The sequence below is a fragment of the Parus major genome, chromosome 8 (assembly GCF_001522545.3).
Source record: "Parus major isolate Abel chromosome 8, Parus_major1.1, whole genome shotgun sequence".
Classification (NCBI taxonomy): Eukaryota; Metazoa; Chordata; class Aves; order Passeriformes; family Paridae; genus Parus; species Parus major.
In genome coordinates, this window is record NC_031777.1 from 23,998,449 (window position 1) to 24,014,033 (window position 15,585).

Sequence of the window (15,585 nt, forward strand, 5' to 3'; positions counted from 1 at the left end):
AGCAGCAGTGATCCCAGTTGGTTAAAAAATGGTCTGTAAGAGCAAAGTGAAAACAAATCTTCTTAATCTTGGGCCTTACTCCTACTTATTCATCCCTAAAAGTGGTACAGACATCAATGCTCATGGTGACCATCACCATCTAAGGAGAACACCACCCTACCTTTGGATGTGAAAGGTACTCATGTGAATATTCTGAATATACTCTCTGATGACTGGGCCTCCATTCCCAGCCCTGAGCTCCACCACAAGCAGTTAAGAACCACCAGGAAAACTTCCTAAAAAGGCTAACCATTGTACTAACTCTTCAAAGACCAAAACAGAAACAAAAGGCTCTTAATCCATCTTTTTATGAAGAGGCCCTCCAGGGTTTTGTCTGCCTTTTAAGGAACTGAACTGCAGCTCGGCAGCTGCAGCATGTGTGAAATATTACAGCATTTGTTTGTAACTGCTGGATGAGATGCCTGATGATTCTAGGGAGGTCTGGCTACTGCTGCAAGCACTCCACAGTTGGAAGGTGACAGAAATATACATCCAAGTTTAAAATACTTGCACATTTGCAGGAATGGAGGGCATTTGTATCCAAAATTCACTTTTCAGTGGATTCTTCATAGTAGAATATGAAGAAGCATGACAGAGAAACAATTTTGAACAGAGAGATGACAAGTTTTTTTTTTCCCCACAGGAACATAAAACCCTTACTTATTCATACTATGTGGGTAAAGTGGAGGACAAAGGATGAAAACACAGGAATGAGCATCTCCTGATGTATTAAAGCTAGAAAACTTGACTAGTCAAAAAAAACCCCAAAACAATGAGGGCTGTAATAGGTAGCTTCAGTCAGGCCCCAGGAAGCTCCTGTTTGGAATATACACTAAAAATCCTCAGCAGAGACAAGGCAGGAGAGGAAACTGGCCAGCTCAAAGACAGCTAGAAAAAATGAGTAATGAGTCAAATACTATCTTCAGGCTTTAAAGAAGACAAGGGCTGAACTGAATAAAACCAAAAATCAACAGGAAAAAGTAAGAAATAAAAAAATATAAAGCTTTTAGCTCATTCTCTATTCCCCTATGGAATGGTTCTCCAAGCTTGGGCAGTCACAGTTCTGGTCTTCCATCCACGAGATGCTGCTTGCTCCTGGGGAATCTCTGGGATCAGTTTCCAGATCTTAATACTCCAGGTGGTAAGCATCATCAAATGTTCAAGAAGAAATCTCTCCACCAAGAAAAAAAAAATAATCCTGACACGTTCCATATGCACTGAGTTGGCATCTGGATATAAAATCTGCAACACCTAACTATGCCAAAAAGCTTCCTGAGACTCCAGAAATAAAATTCCTAAGTGTGCCCTCAACCTGAATGCCAGAGGAATCTTTTTTATCCCTTCTTTTGATCCTCCCACACTAAAGTTTCCAAAGATGGAGCAAGCACCCAATTTCACATTTGGCAGCGCTGGAAACAATGCTGCAACAGCCTTGAAATGTTTGACATTTCTGCTTGTCTGGATGCTAATTCTGCACACGAGGCAGCTCTGCCTGCACGGGGCAGGGCTCAGCGCAGAGTCCAGTGCCTGTGGATCCACAGGAGGATCCCTGAGTGCAGCCACAGCAAGTTTCTCATGTGCTTCTCCAAAACTGATACCTTGATATCTCCTTGTTATTTTTCTTATATTTCCTGCCTTTTTGTTGTTGTTTTTTTTGGGTGTGGGGGGTTCTTTGTTGTTTTTTTCTCTTACAAAGCACAAAGTTTCTGTGAGACAATCAGAGCGTGACTTCTCTCTAGCTGTTTCATCATGCTGAGCATGCCACACGCTTTTACACATCTTTTTTTTTTCCCTTTTTTTGATTATTTCCCTTTTGAATAAACTCTCCCTTATCAAAATAAAATAACATCATTTACAAAGCACCACCTCAGCAGCATGCCTCAGCTTTCATTTCACAGGGCTATGCCAGCAGCCACAAACAGAATCAAAGCAGCCAATTAAAAATCCATATTCATTAACAAACATCATGTGTGCTATAATGCCCTGCATTGACTGTGGCACGGCAGGAGATGGGAAACTCGCTGAGTTTTCCTGCTCTCAGTCTGAAGCATTGTTTTATTAGAGGAAGGGTTTTACCTTTGCTCCTCCAGGCCAGCAAGGAGAGCGTCCTGCAAGCCCACGGGGCTGGGGAGGCAGAAGGGGCAGCTGCTGACCTTTTGCCTCAGAGAGATGCCAGGCACAGCACCTTGCCAGGATGAGGAGCACTCAGAGAAGACCGTGAACACGTGCCAGACCCTCCCCACCGAGGTCTTTGGGTACCAGCAGGGCCAATGGCAGCGGAGTCTGCGGCACCGTGAGCAGACAACGCAATAAACTCTGCATATGCTTGATTGATGCAACTCATCGGCTCAGCAGGGCCAGGTCCAAGCTGCTGCAGTGAATTACCAAATTGCCCTGGCTCCAGGGGAGCTGCTTTGATTTACACCATCAACACTTTACTGCTGCAGACAGTCACATGCGTAAGTACGATATTTCAGACCTATACAATGAAATTATATGAAGGCGTGCCAGGGTTATTTATTTATTTGTACCCACAAGCCTGAGATTTACAACTCTTTATAAATACAAGCTGGGCAATTTGCTTTCTATTTTTAGCAGGAATGCTTTGTGCAGGAAACAGCTGTCAGCCACTGGGAGCTGTGTTCCTCAGAGCAGCAGCTTCAGACAAAGAGAGGCCTCTTAGAATTCAGCTGGAACTAGGGTCACCGCTTTGTGATGGAAAAGAAGCTGGAGATGGTACACAGCAAGGAAAAAATAAGCAGTTAACAGAATAAACTCCAGCAAAATGGGCTGGAAAAGCTCTAAGGAAAGGACCTTTACTCAAATCTATTGTATATGAGTGTGACTGTCTCATTCTTCCCAAATAGCTTCAGAGCCCAATTCTGCCCAAGTTCAGCAAACATTCACAAGACTTGGAGACAATCTACTCCTGCGGCCTCAACGTTTCAGATGAGACATTCTGCTGATACCCTCGCTGTGGAAAAACCTGTCACCCTTTCAGAGCCAAAGCTATCCACACCAAAGACATGCACCATCAGCAGGAATTCAGATGCCAGCAGACCTGCCCCCTCGGTGCAGATGCTCACCTTGGCAGACGAAGGAAGAGGGCGTTTCCCCAGGATGGACCCGGGCAGTGATGAACACCACTTTCTGTTCAGCCCCTGGACGCAGGTTTGCTGCAGCAGAAAAGGGGACAGAGGGGGGAAAGAGAGAAATGGAGATCATTAAATTGTGCCCCAGATGCAGAAGCAAACAACTGTTCATTTTGAAAGCACATCCTTTTATTAAAATCGGTCGCGCGTTATAAACAAGCACAACCCCTGAGCAAAGAGGCAGCGTCACCAGGTCTCCTTCCCAGACTGCACAAGGGCTGCAGGACTCATGCCATGCAGCCAAACCTGCAACAACAAATTTAGCTCTCTTTTCAAACCCTGGGATTTACTGCAGCGAGTTTAACTGCGCTGTAATTGTGCTCTCACTCGTGATAAATGTCCCCCTGGGCCTCAGGAGCAGCAGTGGGGCTCCAGCCAAGGTAAAGCCAATTGCACCCTGCATTACACTTGGTACAAGCCTTGACAGTGCCAGGCAATGGCAAAGTCCTACAAATTATATTTATTAGGCTTTGCTCTAGAGGATTTAGAAGTGATTTTTTAAAATCTCTTAAGTGTTTGGGACTGCATCTGCTCTAAGTGAAAGAAAAGTTTAAAAAAAAAAAAAGTATAGAAAAGAGACCAAGATTAAATCCAGGAACCTTCTCCAGTGAAGGCATGAAGATGTGCCATTTCCCCTTCAAATTACAGATAGGTGGGAGGCAGATTTAGATTCCAACTATGCTGAATTTAGCATGGGTTAATCCCTCAGTTTTGAAACCACACCACTTTGGCCACCTGCTCCAGCCATAAACTACATGGGTCAACCAGAATCCTTTCTTTGTTTGTGCTGTGACTGCATTTAATAAACAGTAAATGAAAATTATGCTCTTTCAAAATGGGTTCTGGGAATTTTAAAGATTATAAGAGGTCAGGACCTCAGTTAGATGTCTTATCTCAACCTGAACACACACAGCAGGGGTAATGCTAAACACAGCAAGCTCCAATTGCTAGGAGAGTTTAAATCTTTGTTTTGAAGTAAAAAGTTTACAGACTGGGAACAAAATCCAAGCTTTTTTAGCTTTTTTTTTTTGCCTTTTTTTCTGTTTTATTTAGGTAGATGTATTGCACATATATCCAAAGCCAGACTTTTATTTCCAAAGATACGTGAGAGTCCTCAAAGCCATGTCTTAGTTAATTTTTTAAAATTTCCCAAATTCTTAGAAATGCTCCATTTTCCCCAAGGCAAATCACACCTTACAGAGCCATAGGAATAATCAATTCATTTTTTGCTGTTCTCAGGAAGCAATTGCAGCAGGTTTCTTCTTTTATTTTCTTAGCATCTCAAAGTCCTGCAGCTGCTCTCCCTATAACTCAGCCATCCGTTTGTTCTTTCTTACACCAGCTTCACCATTCTCTGATGTTTTTGAGCTCCAGAGGCAAAGAAATATAAGAAAGTCTCTGCCAAACCCAGCAGCTGGTGGGGTCAATCCTCTTGGCAGAAGCAAAGTGGGAGGCAGCGAAAAGGAGCACAACCCCATCAGCTAGAAGTCGATGACCATCCCACATCATTTGCATTAACATTAAGTAGTGTGGGAGGAAGGAGATAAATCAGCAAACCAACTTTAAAGAACAAAAGGAGAAGGCTGGGATCGCTTTTGCAAGAGGAGATGAGTTTTTCTCCCCTCTTGGAAAACCAGCATTGCATTGGAGGGACTGTGGCTCAGCACAGATGTGATGCTCAGCAACGTGACTGCCACTCTTTGGATCTGGAGCAGCACTGGTTAGGAAACTTTTGGACAGATGGTTGGTTTGGGGTGTTTTGTGGCTTTGGCTTTGCTTGTTTTCAGTTACAAAATTATTGTTATTTATGCTTCGTAACATTTATTAGAATCGTTATTACAATCAATAATTTTCACTATGCAAGCCTATTTTAACTGGCAATAAATTAAAATCCCCACAAGTCAAGTCTGCTTTGCTCACAATGGCAATTAGTAAATAATATCCCTTTCTTTCTCTTGACCCATGAGCCTTTCCTTTTCATTTTCTCCCCCTGTCCTGGATAAGAGGGAGCAGCTGTGTGGGCATCTGGCTGCTAACCAAGGTTAACCCGCTAAACAACTATAAAACACCATTTTGCTTTATAATTTAAATGTTACATTAGAAATACATCCTATTTTCTACTTCAGGATTGAAAAGATCAATCAAAATTAAGAAGATTAGAAGTGTATAGCTTTGCTTAGTAGGTGCCAAAAGCACTTAAGCAAAATAACAGAGAGGCACATTCTATTTAGCCACAGCTCTGAGACTTGTGGAAATGCACAGAAATCTGTTGTACCACTTTTACCCTTCTGAACACCATAGCAGTGAATCTTAGAAACAAAACTCTTTGAGAAAAGAGTTTTTCTTGGAAAGAAAGGAAAGAAAAGTAGGCATGTCTGGAATGGTTCCTTTTTCATTTTCTGTTCTGGAAAGTATCTTGAAGACTGAAATGAACATTTTCTCTTCCCTTTGAAGGCCACCACTATTATAATCATGGATAATATTTGCATTGACTTATGACTGAGACCTAAACAATCTGTCACTGTGTGTTACACCCTGGTGTCCTGCTACTCACCCCCTGCCACCCTGCCTCTGCTCAGAGGAGAATTCCCCTGAGCAAAGCTCTGAACATCTGAGATCTATTCAGAACAACCATCACTAACCTCAGCATCTATTCTGGCTCTCCAGCAACCACACCACACAAATTTCACACTGAACAGGAGCTCAGTGAGCTGCAAGCAAGCAGCTCAGATCTCTTACTCTGACTATCCCTTGTGCTGTCTGGCCCACAACCCATGTTCCTTCCCCTCTAAAGCTTTGGCATGTTCAAGCCAATCACCCAAAACAACCCCACTGGCAGCACTCCCTCAGCTCTCACCCAGGAAACAGCAATTTCCACTCCTGCTTGCTTATTATGCTACTGCACTTAAAGCAGGGTTGCAGAGAAAACGTTTTCTACTTACAGAGAGTCAGATCAAATTCTAAACCCTCATGGGGAGGCAGGAAATTCAGCCATTTTCATTCAATTTTCATTTTTATGCTACTATAAAAACATGAAAATGAGAGTATTTGTATATAGTAGCTTAATGATAAGTATCTAGAAATTTCAAGCAAAAATATTAAATTTCTGGAACTCCATTTGTACCACCAAGATGAAGTACTATAACAGAGCTGAGGTAGAACATCACTCCTCAACATCCAACATTTTCTGCCACGTTTTCAGGCCAGAATCAGACTGCAGCTCTGTGGTTTCTTTAAGTCTTGCAGCCATGATAACTAATGATTCAAGTTCACAAACAGGCACTAAGGATGAGAGGTCTGACCCTCGAAATCTGGTCCAGAAAGCCTTTAGGCTGCTGCCCATCAGGAGAACTCAGGAGTGAATTTCACTCCTTCACAGAAGACTTCCAAGCTGGGAAAGGTACTAGAAAAATACTGTCATCTCTGGAATACCATAAGGCTCTAATCCATAGGAATCCCTCATCCTAAAAACATATGGCCAAATAACGATTTGATTTAAATACCCATATATATTTTAATGGAATGTTATCCATTGCAAACAAATTCCATATTGTCATCCTGTCTCAGGTACTTTGCAGTACGAGGTGTTGCCAGCATTTTTTATTCAAAACCCTGCGAGTTAAAAACTCCACAGAGGAAATCAAAACAACTCTATTGCATTACACTGCTCTGTGCCACCTCAGCTCGTTTGTGTCCAACAGAGCTGGAACATCTGTGTGGAAAGCGAACACCGGTGTCGGCGCTGCCCCAAGAGCCTCGTCTCCACCACATTAACTTGCTTTAGCAAATCAAATCCAGGCACCATTTACTGTACTCTGGTTTTTCCTAAGAGACCAGATCAGCACCTAATCCCATTTATTTTTGCTCCTTCTGGCCACAAATGTCATTTCAGGTAAGAGCGCGCATCTCAGCAACGCGAGAGCGCGAAGGAACAGCGTTTTTGGTCACTACCAAATCCCACGGCACTTGGTGAGCTCACATTTCCTTTCTCGCCTTCTTCCAGCTGGCTTGGGCAGTACAGAGAAACTGTAAGCAGGACAGAAGGTCAAAATGATGCTGTTTGTACCACAGAGCGATGAGCAAAGACTGGGAAACGGGTTTTGGGAGTCAGACACCCACTCCTATGTAGTTTCACCTGGAACTGGAGGCAGCAGTACTTTGTCTGCCACACAGAAGCCACAGAAGGTCAGGTCTGTGGTGGGGCAGCAGTGCTAGAGGGGACCCTGATGGCTCAGGGACTCCCATCACCTGCACTCTGTCCTGCCCAGGCTCTTTACAGCAAAGCCTCCTCTGTGCATGGGCCATTTACACAGCAGTGGTCCTGCATCCAATGCTCCAAACTGCATCCAAAGCCTTCCCAGCCTTGGATTTTCATTCAGGATCTGTCCTTGACTCTGTCAGGTGCTTAAGCACACCATTTGTTTGACGGACTTGTATGGTGCTCAAAAAATGCGCTCAACCATAATTTTGGCATGAGAGCTGTGCTGAACTGGGGCCATTTCGCAGGGAGGCTGCCTCTGAGATCATTGTCACCATGCTTTAAAGTTGGAGATCGTGCAACTATTATCCTTTATTGCCCGTTTTATGCCAAAGTCTCTCTTTCTTTTTACATTCCTCTTAAAAGTAAAGCTATTTTGGAGCATTTAATATTATTTAATCTCTTTACTCTGGCAGCTCAGAAATTACAGGACCATTACAATGGTCCTGTGTGAGTGTATGCTTTATTGATGTATATGCTGACCTAATATCAAATTGATTTTACTCAGCTTTTCTGCTGACCATGGAAAAATGCAAATTGGGTATTATATTTGCACACTAATTTTATTGGGCCCCTGTGTCTTCATAAAAAGATAAAGTTTGGGCTAATAAAAATAAAACATTTCTGGGGCTAATATAGGCAAATGTTTATGTAGGCAGGTAACAAATTGGTTTGTCATTTAGAGGAACATAAAGAGCACTAAAATCATCTTTAGGCAAAATAGATTGGTGGCTTTTGCTTAGCTTTTAGCTTTCATTTGCAAAATCAATTTAATGTAGCACAGTGTCTCAAAGAAAGGGTGACACAGGATTAAGACATTAATTGTATTCCTCCCCCATAACTCCCCTTATTCAGAGGCCCTGGGATTTGGGTTTGCTCTTGTTCAAAGCAAATTAAATATATTTCAGCAGAAAATGGGAAAAAGGAACCTTTACACTTTTGCCATGTGTGAGCATCCTATTGGGACAAACAGGGGCAGGTAGGAAAGTGGGACTCAGTGTTCTGAAGGCAGATGCTGACAGAGCTATCAAGGCTTGTCAGTGCCACCAGGAATCTGAAAGCATTGTTGTATGATGTTCTTTCTGGAGATGCCTTTGTTCCTCCCTCCTTTTCCCTCTCAGGCCTCTGTAGCAATGCCTTGTGCATCCCTAACGGCCTGGAGCCCTGCTGGAATGCAGCTGAGTGAACTTGGACGACAGTTTAAGCAGACAGGCATATATCAACAGCCCAACTTCTTTTTATTGAAAGGAATTGGCCTATTTGCATCTCAGAGCAGGCACTATTTGTAACCAGCTCTTGGTTTTCATCCCCTCCTTCCCCTTCCCTTCCTCAGTTGCAGGGTGTTTTGGAGGGGTTCCATGTGGTGGGAGGTTACATAAACAGTTTTGATGTTAATACTTGACTGCATTTTCAACTTAATAGCCCAGCAAAGGGATCTGACTGTGAAGCAAAAGGCCAGAAATATCTCCTGGTAAAATTATGCTGAAGCACAGACCGAACGCCACTGCAGAGCTATTTGCAAAATCAGAAATGGCAAATGACTACAGAGCAAGATCCCCCTTACCTCCCAGCCCCATTTGCTTGATTTTAATCTTCATTACATCTTGTAAGCAGCTATTTTTCCATTTGGGCTTTCTGATACTGGCAGCTCACTACGCTTTTGAGGGAGGAAAATTAACCACACGCAAAACCAGTCAAGATACACTCATCTTTTCTCCCTCTTCACCTCCACTAAAAGAAAAACCTCCAAAAAACACTCCTAAAAACCAGAGGTTTTGTTTTTAAATTCTAGATATGCATTTTAACATTGGAACATACAGTCCTGTGAACAAGAATAGAAATCTGGAGTATGAACAGCACATTATTCGTCCTCAAACGGCCAAGGTGATGACAACTCACAATTAAGGATGCAGACAGTAGCATTTAATGTCACCTACCTGCATCACTGTCATATCATAACAGTTTAGCAGGCAGGTCCCCAGCCTGCTCTTTTTTTCCCCTCTTCTGCTTTGCTATTTATAAAGTCAGGCTGGAGTGTAGATCAACCCCTTGCCCTCCAGAGACCGGAGGCACACAGTAAATTATGGGAAGGCTAAGTGGTACATCAAATGTGTCTCCTCAAAGCTATACATCATCTTGTTAAATTTGATGTCTAATCCCAGAACCCCAGAAATCATTCCCAAAATCCCAGAAAATGCATGTGTCCTTCAGATGATATAGAACAAGAAAGTAAAGTTTACCTGCAGGGAAAAGATAAAAAAAAGCCACCAAGACAAAAACATTCTAGACTGTCTTCATTTTACTTGAGTGTCTTTCAATGCCATTTCCTTAAATGCCACTGACTCAGAACTCACCATCTGTATTTGAATACATGAACTCTGATCTACAGTACTCTTATTTTTTTCCCCTTGCAATAAATTACAAACTGAATAAACCAAAGCACATCCTATTTATCTCTCTCTAAAAATCTCACATCAGATAGAAATGCAGTATCTCACATATGCAGCAGCACCTCTTCAGTCACCACCAGAGACAGCAATAAAGATCTTCAGCCATTCCACAGGGTTCTCCTAACTGAGCTCCACAGCCCCTCGGCAGTGAGGAGGAGATGGAAAACTCAGGAGCTGCCTGCTGCCCCAGAGGAAGCAGACCTGATCCTTTGGGAAGGAATCAATACTAACTGGGATCTTTCTCGCTCACTCTGTTCAGAGCTAGCATCCCTCTAGAATTCTCACCATCCCAGTAGCCTTCACTTTTTACAAAGTGGTAGAAATAAAATATTCAGATGCAAGACATTTCCACCTGAAATGCTACATTACATGGGTACTTTTTGAGTTTGTCTTTAAAATCCAGGCATTCAAAAGATGATGCTAGGGCTTGTTAAAAAGCAATTCTCTATCAGTTTTCTCCAGTGGAGAAGGCTATGGCTATGTTTGTTTGCTGTAAGTATGCATGGACTTAAAGATAAGAGAATAATTTATGTCAGAATTTCAGCCAAGGTAGAAAAGAGGGAATTACCACCCCCTCAGAGAGTGGTCCAGCAGTTACAGGAGCAGCCAGGACACCTTTGATCTGTTTTGGGTTTTTTTCCAGTTTTGCTGTGGCTTTGTCTGTGATTAACTTTAGTGCTCAGACTTTCCCATATAAAATCTGAGCAAAACCATGTGCACTTCAGAACAGAATTGAGAGTCCCAGTACAGCTATTCTCAAAACTCTTGTTTCTTTGAGATGCACAACCACATCCCTGTGCTCATCATGGATTTTTCCAAGGAAGGCAGTGCTGAAAATGACATTTATAGCTGCCATGAGATGCAATTCCAGACTCTGTGAGTCCAGCATCTCTAACCTCTCAAGGCCAATGGATAAAACTTCGGGAAAGGAACAAGCTGCAACACAACATGCAAAAATCAGGAAAGATGTTTCTGAGAAGCTGTATCTAGAAAACCTCCATTCACTGGGGCTAGATCTCATGTTATTCATTTAAGAAATGTGTAAAAAGTATAAAAGGAGGAGAACTAGGAAAAAAAGAAAAAGTTGGAGTGGCATGTAATAGTGGACAAAGCTGGAGACCTACTCAGGTCTGTCTCTGTGAGGTAAAAAACTGAAAAGCAACCAAAGTTTCAGCCTGCTGGACTAAAATCTCAAACCTGGGGGAGCAGTGAAGCAACACAACCAATGCTGTCAGCAATTAATCTCCTGTGTTCCACCTCTTTGACACTGACCTGAACAACATTAACCCTTCTCTCTCTTATTCTTCCTAAATATTCATTGAAAAGAAGTGGGGACATGATCAATTACAGGACACAGGAGATGATTGTTTTTCTGATTTATGTGCTGCATCAGACCCTCTCTGGGCAGAAGGACAAGGACTGACAGGGTTAGGCAGAAAAAATCCTTCAGTGTACAAAACCTTGAAAGCAGTGATCCCAAGCAGGATGTGCAGGGTGTTGTGCAAGGGGTTTTGGCCTTTACTGAACTCTGACTGTGAGCCCTTCAGTAGCTGAGCCAGCGGTCAATAAAAAGCAACCTGCTGAAATGAGATTCATGAAGAGCCATGCTCCTCAGAACGTGCCACTGACCTCTCTGGGAAACACCAACACTCTTTGGAGAGAGGCTTGAGCCCACAGGCAAGAAATAGACACCAGTGAATGGTTTCTATTTTTGTATTCACTGCTTGCCTGAAATTAGAATTTGGCCCCAAACACCCAGCACCAAAAATTAAGATGCTCAGTAGAGGGTCTTACACACCAAATTCAAATTTTGAAATACTTCAGCAAGGTGGGGCATGCAGACTGCCCTCAGGGCTGAAGTACATACACCCCTAAGGCAGCCAGGAGCAAATCCTTCTTTATTGTATTAGACAGGCTTCAAATCCTGTTCTTAATGTCAGCAGGATGGCAAAGATGGGGTGGAAAAGTCCCCCTTTTCACAGGTCCCTGCTTTTGTTCATTGATTCTTCAATGATTTTAATCACAGGGACATGATGTCAGGGAGTCTGTGCTTTGGGAGGAGTCAACAGCCCTAAATCAGCTCGGCTTGGTGCACTCCATTCACTGACTCCAGCACCAGCAGGTGTCACAGACATGACCTCAGACAGAAGAGCACTAAGAGTATTGGACCTGTATGATAAATCCCAGAGTCTGGCAGGAGAAAGTCCTGTCTCACCCTCGTCCTTTCCTTCAAAAGGAAAGGGATGAGATGCATGCCTGGAGTCAGGGCACTTTCCATTCTCCTTAAGGACCAACAATTAAGCAAGCTGCCATTCTTATTCAGATGCTGCTTATGACATTTTCCTCTCCGTTGCAAAAACAATTACGGCAAAGATGTTTAAATTCCAGCTGGACACATAAAACCTTCTCCCTCCCCAGCCAACCTGCCAGCTCAGTCCCCTGCTTCTCAACAGACTGAGAGCAGCTCCTCTCACAGACGTGACCCTTCCCAAAGCTCCCTGTAAGCACCACATTAACTTCATGTGCCTGCAAGTGTCCACCGATCCTAATTGTCCTTTTTGTCCCACCATTAGTTAGCAATAAATTCCAGAGGCAGTCAATCAATACAGCACGGGGCATAAGGGAAAACACATTTTGTTGCCCACACCAGACACACACCAGAAGGCTGTGAGAGCTTTGTAAAACCCATCTAGTCAGCAAACTGTTAAAACCAATTTATACACACTCACACTCTCTCTCTCTCTCAAGGCAATAAGCCTATGGAGAATTTTAATTAAAGTCAAAGGAGCCTTTAAAAGTGGAGGGGGAGAAATCTAGCACAGCGAGAAATAAATTAATAAAAACACGCTCCAAGTTGAAGCTCAAGGGGATCACTCTCAGTCATCATTTATTTAAAGGATGGGACACGTCAAAGAGAGGAATGTCAAGTGGGAGATGCTGTGAAGCAGCAGAGGACAGAAAAGGGGCTGACGAACTGCATGCCACGGCTCCTGTAGCAGATCATTTTTTGTCACGTAGGTTATACTTGTGGCTGGCCACCTGCTGCTTGATATTCACTAGCTCTCAAAGTTAGGCACTGAAATATCTGTAATCCCTTTCACAGCTGGTCTGGGAAGGACCTTTTAGCTCATCTAGACCATCCTTATCTGGTCAGCACCCAGTTCCTGGAGAAAATTATTCCTTTCTCTCAACCTGAGGGTATTTTTCTCGGTATTTAGCCAACAGTTTCTTTCACTGAATTTCATTATATTTTGCCACTTGTTTCTTCCCTTGGTGCTTATATCTTTTAAAAATTACTTAATTTTTTTATGCATTGTTGAACCACAGATCTGTTCACTTCTCATGTTCCAGAGCTCAGAGGAGAATCCTGCTCTTCACCTGTCATTTTTGCAGCCACCAAATCATATCTTGTAGCTTTTTCCATAGCACAGGGAAGAGATTTCTTCACCTGGGGCCAGCTGCAAACAGCAGTGCCACATTTCTTAACTTTAACAACTCCCAGTATCAGCTGCTGGAGCAGCTTCTCATCACCTCTGCCTGCCTTCTAACAGCTCAGTGGAGTGTAAGGTGCTTGTGTGGATCCCTGTCCTCAGCAGCCTCCTGGCCACCAGCCTGTGGCCAAGGGAATTTACTTCTAGTTGGGGCTGTGTCAAAACATCCCCAGCATCAGCAAATTAATCACCCATAATAAATCGTGTGTTTGTACCGGAAACCCATCCACTCTCAGCCTTCAGCCACACAGAGAATTATGGAGATCCAATAGTGACTGCCTATCCTGACACTCAGTATCTTATTTAGAGAGTCTTCTGCTGTCTATTTTCCAGCTAGATCCCTCGGTAGAAACAAAAGTTTCATGGATTAATAAGACCCCACATTAGTTTCCATTTAAAAGCATGGAAATATAACTCATTTCCAATATAGAAAAAAAATTCCAATTATTCAAACCATTAATAAGTATATTTGATAGTCAATGTAAATTGAATTATGTTTTGCCCTTTCCCATAAAGCAAACCAAAACACCCTTTTCATGGAAAGAGGGTTAGAAAGGTTAAAAAAAAATGAAGAAAGTCAAAGTCATTATATTCCAATCAAACTTGATAAATATGTAAATTACAGCAACTAAACAATTGTCTTTGACAAATGGCTTCCACATAATGGATTTTTCATAGTAATGAGGCTACAGTGCAATTGTTTCTTTAAAGCCTTACATTTCTCATTAATAAAAAGTGAGTCAGTGTGCATAATGGGCATATTTACAAAAAAAAAATAATAAATTAAGAAGCAAAAAATTTTTCAGACATCAGTTGACATCACAGAGGGATGCCTGAGATGGTGTCATTGCTTCCATCAGCACTGACATGTTGTTGACTACTCTTTAATTAAGTAGCTTGGACCTGAGGAGCTACTCAGTGCCAAAAGCAAGCCCAGGACTTTGCCACTTGCAATTCACTTGGGGTTTGTGTATCCTCCCAGACCATCAGAGGGGCCAGCTGCCTGTGCTACACAGGCCCTGCAACACCTACAAAAATGGCAAAACAAGCAAGAAAATCACTTGATGACATAGGAGTAACTTCTGTGGCCACCAACACCTTCCTGCCTCATTGAGTCCACTGGCATTGCAGACCATGTCAACCATCACAGCACCTGTGAATCTCCCCACCTTTCTATGCAAAGAAAAAATCTATCCAAAGGAAAAGATTCATGGAAGACAATGACCCTGGATCATACAGGACTGCTTTCAGCTGCCTCATCATTGTCCTCAGAACATCCCAGTGCTCAGCAAGGCATCTCTACGCTTCTTGCTCTTGATTTCTGTTCACTTAATGCATTTTGGAATGACAGAAGGGCAGCATCCAATGTGGTTTGAGCCTGAAACAGCTTCCCCACGTAAAGGAGCAAGGAGTGCAGAGAAAACATCTCCAGAACCACAGAGGCTCCCTTGCCATGCTGGCTTTAGCAGGACCAGAGCACTCAGGGTCCCCCTTAGTGCAGGCTGCTGGCAACCAACCAGCCAGTTACTGCCAGCCCTGAGCCTGCTCTTCCATCACCACCGTCCAAGGCTACAGCTGAAATGGACTTATCTTGACTTTTCCAAAGGCATCTCCTCTGCAGTGCTGTTTCCCCACCCCCATCCTGATTTAAATAGAAAAAACAGACTAATTAAAAGGGGAGTGCAAAAGATTAATCCATTTTTCCAAGTTCTCTAACTCCCCCACCTCGTGCATTATCTCATGTCACCCTGGTGCTAACAGGGTTTACATATTCTGTATTGTACAGAAATTCCTGAACAAGGATAGGGGGAACATCAACATGCATGCCTCCATCATTTAATACAGTTTTGGCTGCTCAAACTGTATTAAATGCTTTTTTCCCCTGTTTGAGGGAGGACTGCATCCACATCCCCTCACTGTAAGGAATTCTGCCACCTGGCATTTGAATTCCTGAGCCAAGGATGCATAACTGAATTTATATTTACTCCCAAACACCCTCTGTGCACCCAAGGGTCAGCCAATACAGGGTGGTGGTAGATCAAAGACTCTAATGCAGATTTTAAGTTATTTAAAGTAAAAACAAACCTTCTCACCCCAATCTGTTGAAAGTAAATAAGGGTGAAGAAGGGAAAACACAGCCAGGGGGAATGTCAGTGGGAAATAAGGACAGAGGAGGTGGAAGAGAGGACTGTTTA

The 15,585-nt window shown here is 42.9% G+C and overlaps 1 protein-coding gene across 1 annotated transcript in view; it reads right to left on the reverse strand.

Moving 5' to 3' along the window:
- Positions 1–15,585, reverse strand: part of LOC107208051 (BEN domain-containing protein 5) — an 880,445-nt gene that overhangs the window by 203,131 nt on the left and 661,729 nt on the right. The window contains exon 7 of the mRNA XM_015635922.3: positions 3,126–3,215. Coding sequence (XP_015491408.1) covers positions 3,126–3,215 — 90 coding nt within the window. The remainder of the gene's footprint in view (positions 1–3,125; positions 3,216–15,585) is intronic.